The sequence below is a fragment of the Empidonax traillii genome, unplaced genomic scaffold (assembly GCF_003031625.1).
Source record: "Empidonax traillii isolate 1590-97213 ecotype Southwest subspecies unplaced genomic scaffold, ASM303162v1 scaffold195:size1760703, whole genome shotgun sequence".
NCBI lineage: Eukaryota > Metazoa > Chordata > Aves > Passeriformes > Tyrannidae > Empidonax > Empidonax traillii.
In genome coordinates this window covers 1573998-1586483 of record NW_020955388.1, presented here as the reverse complement: position 1 = coordinate 1586483, position 12486 = coordinate 1573998, and the positions used below count along the sequence as shown (strand labels likewise).

At 37.5% G+C, this 12486-nt stretch overlaps 1 protein-coding gene across 7 annotated transcripts in view; it reads right to left on the bottom strand.

Moving 5' to 3' along the window:
- Positions 1–12486, bottom strand: part of NAV3 (neuron navigator 3) — a 376614-nt gene that overhangs the window by 131230 nt on the left and 232898 nt on the right. For 6 of the 7 annotated variants that reach the window (XM_027886771.1, XM_027886774.1, XM_027886768.1 and 3 more), the window contains exons 6-7: positions 8335–8403; positions 5513–5652 (exon numbers count right to left, since the gene is read on the bottom strand). In XM_027886771.1, coding sequence (XP_027742572.1) covers positions 5513–5652; positions 8335–8403 — 209 coding nt within the window. Of the gene's footprint in view, positions 1–4412; positions 4526–5512; positions 5653–8334; positions 8404–12486 lie in introns of those variants that run through there. The other variant, XM_027886775.1, reaches the window with a different exon arrangement.

The following is a 12486-nucleotide window of genomic DNA, read 5'->3' as shown; positions in this document are numbered from 1 at the left end:
ATAGGACAAGAGGCAGTGAGCAGAAACTGATGCACAGGAAGTTCTACTTTAATATGAGGAAGAACTTCTTTACTGTACAGGTGACCACACACTGGAACAGATTGCCCAGAGAGTTTGTGGAGTTTCCCTTACTGGAGATATTCAAGAACTGTCTGGACACAATCTTGTGCCATGTGCTCTAGGATGATCCTGCTTGAGCAGGGAGATTGGACCTATGGTCCCTTCCAACCTTATGCATCCTATGATTCTGGGATTCTGTAAATTAGCTCATTCACAGAAGGTTGAGGTGTTCTGTTGAGTCCTGCTCTAGGAAAGAAAACATTAACTGATAAAGGGTTGCTTCAGAGTATTTTTTGTGACATGAGAGGTTACAGCATATTCTTCAGGCTCCAAGTTACACCATGGAGCACCTTTGGTGGGCAGCTGCAGAGTTGATCCCTCCCTTGGGACCAAGGCAGGAATTGTGGTTGGCATCCTGCTATTATCTGGTGAGCCTCAGATGCTGAAAAAGAGCCTGGGGCTGACCACAACCGTTGGAAATGCCTGTAGTCCTCAGGCTTCCTTAATTTATACCAGGAATCAGCCCCAGAGTCTAGTAGCCCAGAACTGGGTGTGTACAAGGACCTTTTTGCACATATCTTGTCTTTCACTAAGCTTGCCCTAAATACAGAGGAGGATTGAGGTCTTAAGCTATACCAATAGTTTTGCAGAAGAACAGTTCATGATAAGAATATTCAAAGTTAATGCAGAATACATGTAAAAATTTGTGAACAGTGGGATGCCACTACATTCTGTTGTATTAGTTATGTTACATCTGTATGGCTTAAGGTTATTGGTTTTACTCCAAAAAATAATAAAAAAAAAATCAAAAGCATTCTGATTAAAAAGAAAAACGCATGCCTTGCCATATTTCTGGCTATATAATATTAAACTCATGGGGAGGGGGGAAATGTAAAAAGAAGAGTATTTACTGTTTCATCAACAGCTTACTCTGGCATATATATAGCAAAACCCCATAGGTTCCTGGGGCCACTGGTATTTATTGGATCTCTATGCCACAAAACATAAACAGCAACAAAAAATTACAGAGAACTTTAACTTGCTTTTATTTTTCAATTTAAAGGGTATCCTTACTATTTCTGCAAAGAATATGTGCTGCATGCTCTCAAGAAGTATTGAGAACCTGTTTGTATGTTTGAATAGGTGGAATTAAAAGATCTATTTCACTCCCAGCAAAAATGCATTACTTGAAGCTGCACATAATTAACTGCTTTCTGCACATTCAGTTGGGCTTGGCTTTAGCTGTTCATTACATGAAACCTGTCCCCACCTTGTGGTGATTTTGAGACAGAGCGAACCCAACCTACTTATTTCTGTAAACTAAATTTATCAAGAAGACAGTCTTCTGTTTCAGGCTTAACCCCTCATAACCGAATGCATCATCAGCTTGTGCTGGAAACTGTTTTGCGTTCTGCTCAAGAACTCAGTGCTTCAGAGCTCAGCCCAACCTCCACTGTAAAAGCACAGCAGCAACACCCCGGGTGCTCAGTGCAAAATGTGAAATTTCTTCTAGAACCCAGCAAGGAAATGACAACTGAATAACCATTTCAAATTCACTTTTTATAGGCTGTTTCACAAATAAAGGGCATGTAAAGAGTTGAACTCGGACCCAATATATTATCTCCTTTGTCTTCTCATCCATGACCTTTGCTGTGTTCTGTGATGCTGGAGAAGATGACCTCTGTGACAATAGCTCCGTCATGACAGCAAAGTTAGGTATGATAATCTAAATATTCTGTATCAGGCAGATGTCCAGACTACCCACTTTTAGTCACTCACAATAAAAAAGGTTGGTAGAAAATGCAAGAGCTACAAGGGATTGCTATAAGGGCATTGGGAGGAATGGGAGGTCTATCTCATGAGACTAAAACACTTCAGCTTGTTCAACTTTCTCTTTCTGGCTGTTTGTGAGAAAGTAGCTAGCCCTTATCAGCACAGGAGGAGAACACGACTAGGAACAACTGGAAAAACACTGGCACCAGAAGGAACATACACAATGAGCTACAGATCTACATACTGGCCATGGATTAACAACTTGCATCACTGGACAATAGAGTTCCCCAGCAGAGTGGAATAGGTATAGGTAAAATAACCTAATACTGTTAAAATCAAGTTTGGAGAATACACAAACACCATTTTATATTATTAAATTATTTTGAAAAGCTGGTAATTAAACTCCATGACATAAAGACCCTTATAAGTGCTCAGATACACAGTTTCTAAGACCAAGGGGTAAAGATTTGTTTTTAAAATGTGACTTGAATTAGAACATCACTTTGCTGTACTGAAAACGCCCTGGGTATCCACCTTATTATCATTCTGAATATTTAATTTATTCAAACAGTTTCATTTTTCTAGTCTTATTTCCATCTCTATGTTATTAATTTGGAAGCAGATAGATCTGACATATCTGGAAAACAGACATGTTCTTTGAAATTGATCTGTAAGCTGCAAAGTACAGTAAAAAAAAAAGACCTCACTGAAGCTCCACAAGCAAGTTTCAGCTAATTTATTGGATCTCTATGCCACAAAACATAAACAGCAACAAAAAATTACAGAGAACTTTAACTTGCTTTTATTTTTCAATTTAAAGGGTATCCTTACTATTTCTGCAAAGAATATGTGCTACATGCTCTCAAGAAATATTGAGAACCTGTCTGTATGTTTGAATAGGTGGAATTAAAAGATCTATTTCACCCCCAGCAAAAATGCATTACTTGAAGCTTTTTTAATGTTTTGGTGCATTCTATGTTTCTGACTTAAACAGATTTACACACAGTTACCTATGCATTGTCTGTCACTGAAAACTGGGCTCTGCCCAGTAAAGAGTAAACTTGCATTCGCTCAAGGGCACTAGGTTTCCTCCTGTGCTGAACTACTCCTTAGGCAACATTCAAAGAAGGTAATATTAATGAGAGACTAAATAAATTAGTATATTTATATACTAATTATACTAATATATAAAGTATTAAATAAAGGCATATATCACACCTTATTTTGGATCACGTTCAGGTCTCCTATAACTGTGATTACATATCCACTCCCCACTGTGACTGAGTTGGAAACAATGCTATACATGAATGAAATTCAAATACTACATATAAGTGGATTAAAAACAAAACAAAACAAACAAAAAACAAACTACCAACCTTATGCTGTATATATTTTCTGAGGTGTCCTTATAGCACATACTGGTGAGTATACAGAAGAGAAAAATGTAACAACAGTGGTCTGCCCTTGAAGAGCTTTGGAAGTCTCAACATCTAATGGCTATTTACTTAGCACAAATCATCTCTTTTTCTGCTTCAGTCTATGCAACACTAATGAAGAATTACAAACTATTTACTAATTATTTACTATACGATCTATATCTCAGAAATCGGAGTATATGGACTATGTCTCTATTTAGTGGAAGCTGTGAAGTTATCTTGCTCCAAGCATCTGCATCAGAAGTAAACTTGAAAATATAAGGTCTATTATGTGTGCTGCACTGTAAGGAAAAATCAGTTTATCAACGTATGGTGACACTTTTTTTATTGTAAAGGTTTTGGGGTTTTTTTATATTATTACTACTGGGAGGGTTCAAGTTTGTCTCTAAACAAATTCTTCAAAGATCTCAGGTTACAGAACATCCTCAAATACTTAAAAAATATCAAAAGACTACTGGGAAATTTCATTGTAATATTCAAAAATTAGTCACTATAATAACTAAATTTAAAATATAGCCTGGTTCAGTTGTTTTTCTCTTCAGGCAAAGTAGCAGCATGGTGTACTCAAACACAGGTTCTCCTGTTCTTTTAGGATATTACAAAAAAATATCACTTTGCTATCCTTGTACTCACAGCAGTCATTTTATCTAAAGAACTTCTGCTTTATATCCCAAAAGAGACTTTTATTTGGCTTTAATTATCATGTAAAATCAATGTTTTTCTATCCATTTGCCTGTTTTGACAGGAAAAAAAAAAAGAGCAGATGGAAACATCTCAAATATAGTATTCCTTAGTTAAGCAACATTACATCTTCTATATCCTGTAAAATGAATTGAATTATTATAGACAAAAAAGAAACCCTTTATCCTCTTGCAAGTGATAACTTCACTACAAAAATCTCACCAAGATTCTCATTCTCCTCTGTAAAGAAATAAGAAAGTAAAGAAATCCATCATGCAAAAGCCACATAAATGTGCAATGCAATGTAAACCTTAGCAATAAAAAGACAGTTTCCAAGTAATGAGCTAAGAATATCAATAGCTACAAGCATGTCTCACCTTGAATCATTTCACTCTCACATATTTCAGTAGCAAACATGTTAACATTATAAAGAAATTCTAAAACCTAAACTGGTGTACATACCTTCACTTAAGCAGCCACATCTCCTACTTCATAAATTCCCTATTTTATTTGTGAACTATACAGTGTCTGCTCAGTTTTCACTCTGACCTCTTTCTAGTTTTAGCCTGGATGTCGTGACACAAACAAATCCTTGGTAAAATAAAACCCACTATAGAACTATCTGAAACATTCAACGCTGATAGTAAAAATAAAGAAATAACTATTGAAAGGATGGTTTTATATCTTCAGATACAGCTAGGGGCAAAGTGTGTTCATCAGAGTTTTGTAAAAAAAATCTGGATAGCTGCCTATTGCTTGGATGAAGAACATTCACTGCATACTTGTTCCTCCCACAGACCCCAAGGATGCAAATGGGTACTATGTATATTGTATCATTTTCAACTGTATTCTAACCCAGAGATATGAATAAAATGCTGTTCATTACACAAAGGGAGAAAGAAGGGGAGGAAGGGGACAGATCAGTTACACAACTCAGAAAGCTGAATTTTTACATTATTCTTTCTGAGATAAAGCCTGAAGAGGCACATTTTCCAGGGAAACAGCAGCACAGTGAGAGAAATAGAAGGACCCAGGGAACCCAGTATGTTGTTGTAATGGAAGCTCATACTGAAAGGAGACAGTAAAACATGAACACTGAATCCAAATCCCTGCAAAATTTCACTAAACCTAATTTCCACAGTAGGTAAGGTTCTTAAAGAATGTATCATTCTGATGGAAATACAATATTCTGATTCTTATTCATTAGAGCCTAAGGTGCAAAGTCCCCTGAAAATTATGGCAGTCTTCCTTTGAGTATGAGTAGACTTGAACATGGAACAAGATTATAGGCATCCAGTATGGATTCCTTTTTACTTTAGAAAAATCACCCAATCATATTTCTGTCAAAGAGGGATAAAATACAATTATAACATCTTGCAAGTTTTTATTTCTGAACTTTAATCCCAACTGAACCACAAGTCCTAATTCATGCCCCAATTTCCATAGGTCTTCCTTGTCAAGTCTAAACACTACATTCACTTCTTTGACCCTTGTGGATGTTTGTTTTTTTTTTCGTTCTTGTTGTTTATATAGAGTCAACTTAGTAACTTCTAATCGCTTACCTTTTTCATTTCCATTTGCATATTGTGGGGGCTTGTTTTTGTCAATGCTGTTAAAGCTCTGACTTCTCCGATTTAAATTGGAAGCTCCCTGGACTTTGGTACTGCTGCCTGCAGCTGGCACTCGTGAGGGTCCTGGAAGCCTGGAATGGTACAATAAGAAATCACTTCATTTTATGTAATGCAACATATAGTGGAGATAGTATGCAAATATCAGACCAGAATTCAAAACCAACAACTGAAAACAATGAATCCAGGTAAGCAACAATGAACAGGAGGATTCAAATTAGTTAGACTCCACAAATGAAAATAAAAGCTCATCCTTATGCACACAAAAGGGAAAAAGACGCTTTATAGAGTCACAAGACATGTAAGAAGGTGCTTTGCATTTGCCATTAACATTGCTAAAACAGATTCACCCTGAAAAATATTAAAGTGTAATATCAAACTTTATTAAAATCTGTCACATTTGAAGAGCAAATGTTGCAGAAATAGATTAGAAAGCACAACAATACATAGTTGAGAAATATTTCATATCGCTTACTCTAATAAATGTCTCAAAGTTGTGTTTAGCATAAAAGCTTTTTTTTAGTTACCCTTATCAGTTATTTTTCAGAGGCCTATTCACTAAAGTGCTCCCACCTTAATATTATAAATGAAAAATATTGAAAATACATATTTTATCTAGATACTACAGATGCATTTATACCTTTTATATAGAAGTATATAGAGTAGACTATACAGTTCATTTCTTAGTATTTGCTGCCACCATCTGAATCTTACCGTGTGGCTATGCTAAGGGAAAAAACATAGACTCTTGTTCCTGGCATGTATTTTTTTCTGCCCACATCTGTTTTCTGATGTAAGATTCCCTAGTACATGCTTCAAACTTTCTGCAGCATCTTTTTGGGCACTCCTTTCCAGTTTTGTTATTTCTTAGACAGATAACACTATTATGCTATTTATTAGACAAAATTAGTTGCTTGAATCAGCCATAGGAGAAGAGCATCTCTCTTCTGTTTCTCTCTTCCTGGAATGACATGATGATTTTAATCATGGCAATACAAACTATACTAGTTATCTAATTCTGGTAGTTTCACTATTATGAAAGAGCAGCATGAGAAGGGAGGAAAAAAATCACATTACAAAGAAGTACAAAACATATGATTTCTTGCAAACTTTTTGTTTGTTAATTACACTGGCATAACAGCAATGTTCGAATAATTTTATTTTCATTAGCAAACATATGCAAACAGCTCCATGTTCTCTTTCTTTACCAGTTTAAGCCTCAGAGAGCTAATCCATTCATTATTTTTATGGCTCATTCTGGCCGCCAGCCTGCCCTGCTAGTCTCTGAGCCCAGCCCAGAGCAGACTGTCTCTGCTCTGCAGCTGTACGCATGCTAACCTTTACCGTGACCCATGAATTCAAGTGATCTTCTGTTCCCTGAAGAATGCACTAAAACAAACTTAAAAATCCATTTGCTCCTTCTCATTACCCTAATTTGACAGGCAGTAAGAGCCCTGAGATCGTTTGTCAAAGGTAATGAAAAAAGCAATGAAAAGGCATGTGCAACACTGGAAAATCATCTGTTCTGTTAAAATATAAAATAGTTCTGCATATATTCTGCATGCCAGAATTCGAGAACTTGCCACAGTAAGCACATTATACATGAGGTCATTTGCTCTACACACTTTCCAGTTTACCTCATTTGATGACTTTTTAAATTGAATTCAGGTTTTAAATTGTTCTTGCAGAATCATGTTAAGCAGCTAAGGAAATGCAAAGAAGAGTATAACAAATAAGGGACAAGTCACATACCTCTGAACAGGCTTCGGAAACACTGCCACAGATTTAAAGTATTAGACAATAAGACTGTTAACCTTGACAAGTTGAATGTGGACAAGACAGGAGCATCAGCAATAAGGAAAATGAAGACCTACAAATGCAGGTGCAAAGCAACTGGACCATGGAATAGCTCATTTCAAGCTATCACCAGCCACTCAAATTGTGTTAGTGTTGTACAGTGCAAAATTCAATCTTTATTGTAGATTATGCAATTTAGAGTTCATTGGTCTCACCAATGAACTGTACAGCAAAGGTATAATTAATGAACACATTAATTATTCCCTCCCCCCCAGAAGAAAAAAAAAAAAAAAAAGCGAGAAACAAGAGTAAGCTTCAGACCTCAGCTTCTTTCTTCTGCAATCTGGCTTGTAGATTTTAGTGCTCGTGGAATTACAGATGAAATCTGAAACACATCAGCTCCTACACACAGCTATGTCAAATTCACTACCAAAACAAAGCATCTAATTCGTGGGGACTGTGTGCGGGCTACTCTTGTTGGAGCAGAAGTCTTGGAATGAATTCTTTTTTTTCTGCTCTATTTTGCTTCTGAGTAAACTTGGCTCAGTGAACTTGACCTTTCAGGTGCGTTTGCTATACATGCAAAATATCTAGGGGGAACTGGAATGGACTCCCAAACTTCTTTTCACTCACGACTAAAGTCAGGATTTGAGCCAGAGAGTACAGAGCACTAAAATCATCAACTAATCCTTCACATCCAATATTTCACATGCAGGATACAAAGATGCAGGGTACATAACAACCAGAAATATTGCTAGTATACAGTACAAATCAGCCAAATGGCCAAAAGTCAATTAATACAAGGCTTTTCTGTGGCAAAGCTCATCACTGTAAAGCTTGCACACATAACAAAAATAACACATTGTAGTGTCTGCTTAAATTCAAAGGATAAAATATCAGTGGGCATATACTTGCTTGGGTACCACTTACAAGCAATAAATTAGAGATATTTAACTGACCTAGAAGCCTTTTTTTGACTGGTTGCAATTCCACTGTGATTAGACTGAGTTGCATATCTGGCTGTGAGACTGTATGAGAAGAAACAGAGAAATTGAATTAAAGATTTCTTTGAATATGTATAGAAAGAACACACTTACCAGCAAACTGTGAGTTAATGAATGCAAATTGAACACAGATAGAAAACATAAATTAACTGGCAACAATATGAAATAATGTAAACATGCAGATTTTCATGACAGATGCAATGAATAGATTATGAAATAATGGATATTGTTATAACGTGTCTCATTTGCTAGAAATTATCTTATGAATAGACAAAATGGTCAAACTTCCATAGTGTCTGAATTACTGAAGTCTAGCTAAATTCACACAGAATGCACCTTTGTCCTTTTTTTTTTTTAATCCATGAAAAGCACTAAGCACAAATACACACCTACTAGTCTCTCCAGCAACCTGACCAGGTTCACAGAGTGGCTGTTAGGAACAGATTTGCCATACCAAATTCAACACGGACTCAGAAAAATTCCCGCTAAAGCAAAGTTACCCTTCTGACAGTAGAGCTATATGGAAGAAGCATCACGTCATAATTTTAATTATTGTTACAGCAGCACAGGTCATGCATGTGATGCCTTATCCAGGCAATGAATCAGAGGCTGCACTAGGCAAGTCCTGACGTGTGCTTAGACTCACTGTGAAACTCCATAGGAAAATGCACCTTTGTCTATTAAGGCATCCAAGTAGTATTCCTGCAACAGAAGACATTCTGTCTGCTATAGAGGGCTAAAACCTGTATGTTCCTTTTGACAAGCAATAACCTGGCATTACTAGACAGAAAATTTATTGCTCTAATCTTTTAGACATTTGCATAGGGGATGTGTCAAATGAATGGCCAAGGTACAACCTTCTGTCAGGTAATTTCAGTTTTTATAAACATGTGCATCCTTTGGGATCCACATAGCCCAAGGATGTAGACAGATGCCTAACCCAGGTGCAGTCACAACCTAAAATTCCTTAAATTATTAAGGACGTGATGGATAACTGAGTCAGCAGAAACTGATAGTCATAGGTTTAATTTGTCTCTCAGAATTCTACATCTTTCACCACTTCTTCTGAGTAGCAGCAGAAGCCACAGTGCTCTAGTCCCAGCTTTACAGACTGGAAGCACATATAAGATGCACCTGGTGGTCTGGAGTGTACCAGAACAGTGTTAAGCAATTTCTGCTAGTCCACTGAAGCAGACAGCCTGAGTATAGAGCAGATGGGAAAAGTCATCAAGTGAGAAAGGTCTTGTATTAGCACAGAAGTCCTGAAGAGGGGCTAGGGGTAGGTACAAACCAAGGGATAATGTGAGATATGAATGGGCTGCGTGATTATTGTTACTTTAGAAATTAAACCCCAATAAAGGGTTCAGTATTGCCTCTATTCCTGTCAATTACAAATGGCACATGTATTAGAAAAAAAAAGGAGAGTACTTCAGTCTTAAGGGGGCAAAAAGGAATCATTCAATATATAAAAGCGGCATTCAATTCTCTGACATATATCTTCACAGTAATTCTGACAAATTGCTTTTTTATAGGAACATAACTTCTGTGGATATTAAAATTTATTATAATGATATGACAATAATATCAGAATAATTACAGTTAATGTATTTTTATCTATCTAGTTTTTAGTATATTGAATGATATTTCACTTAGAGCTATTTTTCTTAGTAATGTCTGGACTTATGATGCAAATGTGAGATAGGTTGTTTTGCTGAAATGGCTACATTTGTGCCTGGCATAATAGCTCACCTTTTGATGAGATCTTCCACTCTTTTTGTCAACATATCTAAAATTAAGAAATCTAGAAATGGATAGCTGGCTATCTGTGTTGATTAAAACAAGAAGTTTGTGAGAAAAATAGTGTGTCAAATAAAACCTTAGTGCATTATGTTGTAAAAGGTAAAATGATACACAGTACAATCAACACAGACAGTGAGATGGAAAAACAGAATGAATAGGATGCAGTGCCAAAGTAGTTTATTGTAGCTTTTCTACCTCAAACAAAACATTTCAAAGTAACTGGAAAGATCAAATAACTTAATCTCAGTGTTGATAAGCTAGTCTGAAGACTTTTTAATAGTATTAAATACATGGAATGCCTATCTAGAAATGTTTACTAGAATGCTTTCCCTCTGTGTTTGTTGCTTGGAACTCCATTCACTAGCAAATTCATGAAACACCATCCTATAGACTGCTTTCAAACTTTCCAGATAGGCTTGAAAGGCACTGATGAAAGTCTCAGTAAATGCATGTCAGTAAAGCATGTCAGTAAAGCATGATTTGTAAAGCATGATTTCCACTGTGGCTGACTAAATTTAATTTCCAAAGTAATGTGACAAAAGAAAGGGAAAAAGAGAAATTTAACAGCTCATAAACCATGTGCATCAAGTTCCTAATGACTTGGGTTTTCCTCCTCAGTCAAGACTGGATGTGCTGGGCCCATTAAAGCTTTGCACAGACACCTGTTTCCCAGCTGCTGGCCCCGCTTTTACAGATGTGAACTGCAACAGAGTTGCAGAATAGACTTTAGCCCAGCCACATTTATATATACAAATATTTACCCACTGTCCTCTGTCCTACCACATAACTATCTACGGGTAAAATCTGTCAATCAGGAAAATAAACCTATTTTGCTTAAATCAGTTATGTTTTATGCTTACAAGTCCACACAATCATATAATAAAAATATATCTGCAATAAAGGAGCAAATAACTGTCTGGTCTGTTAAGCAATAGTGGTTTAAATCTACAGCATTTAGGACAAGGAAGGATTTATTTGTCAGAGGGCTGAAAAGGGGAATTTTGAAAGCCTCTGGTTGTCAGCTGTTGGCTACCAAGACCCTTTCCACTGCCATAATACTCCTACCAGCAGTTTTCTGCAGTGTGGTCAGAGCTTGGACTCCTTAGAGGAGTCACAGCAGTCACCTGCAAAGCACAGCCACAGCGCAATGGCAGGAAGGGGACACACAAACTACAGAGGAGACCGACCCTGACTGCAGAGCCTTCAGGAAAACCTGCTGGTCCCAGAGCTACTGCCTAACAGGGAAGAAGAGCAAATCCTCTTCAAAACAGGTAAGATGGCATATACACATCTGATACCAAGTCCTTAGAAATCATCAGGACTCTGCAAACTAGCTTCTAGGTGGAAATCATCAACATTTCATCTTACAAACCAGGGAAACACTAGTCAACACAGAAGATGTGATATGGTTACAATGGGTACTTCCTATTGCTGGTCCCGTGGTTAAATGCTGAAAAAAAATGGAATAAACATCCTGAGACCTCCCAGAAAGGCAGTTCAGCACATAGGTAGCTGAGGCAGTATCAAGAAGAGATGGTGATGTTATTGACCCTAAGGAGCTGATGGAGAACATCACAACTGTACTGTGCTGACTGGTTGCAGAAATCAGGACTCTGCATTACACCACAAGGCCGTGTGGCACAGTAAGTTGCTCTGGTGAGCTATGCACCATGTTCCATCATAAAAGGGAACTGATGGAGGTCATTCATTTGCAGACAGGACAGGGTTCTAAAAAGGGTCCTAAAAGGTGTAGGCAAAACTAGGAAACCAATATCAGCTACAATACTAAAGGATCTTAAATGCCCTTCCACTGAAAGTAAAGTGAAATATTCAACAAAAATTGGCAAATAAGAACAAGGAGAACTGTGTCCTGCAGTTAGTCACAAAACCCCCATACAACACTATAGACTTCGAAAAGAGTGACTGGAAAGAGGCCTGGAGGAAAAGACCTAGTGGTGCTGGTCAATAGCATCGGAACACGAGCCATCAGTGTGCCCAGATGGCCAAGAAGGTCAGTGGCATCCTGGCCTGTATCAGAAAGAGTATGGTCAGAAGGACCAGGGCAGTGATTGTCTCCCTGTACTCAGCTCTGCTGAGGCTGCACCTCAAGTCCTATTCTCAGTTTTGGGCTCTTCACCACCAGAAGGATATTATGGTGCTGGGATGTGTCCAGAGAAGTGCAGTGAAGCTGATGAAGGGTCTGGAGCACCAGCCTGACGAGGAGTGGATGAGGGAGTTGGGGTTGTTTAGTCTGAAGGTTCAGGGGGGCCTTTTTGCTCTTTACAACTACTCGAAAGGAGGGGAGGG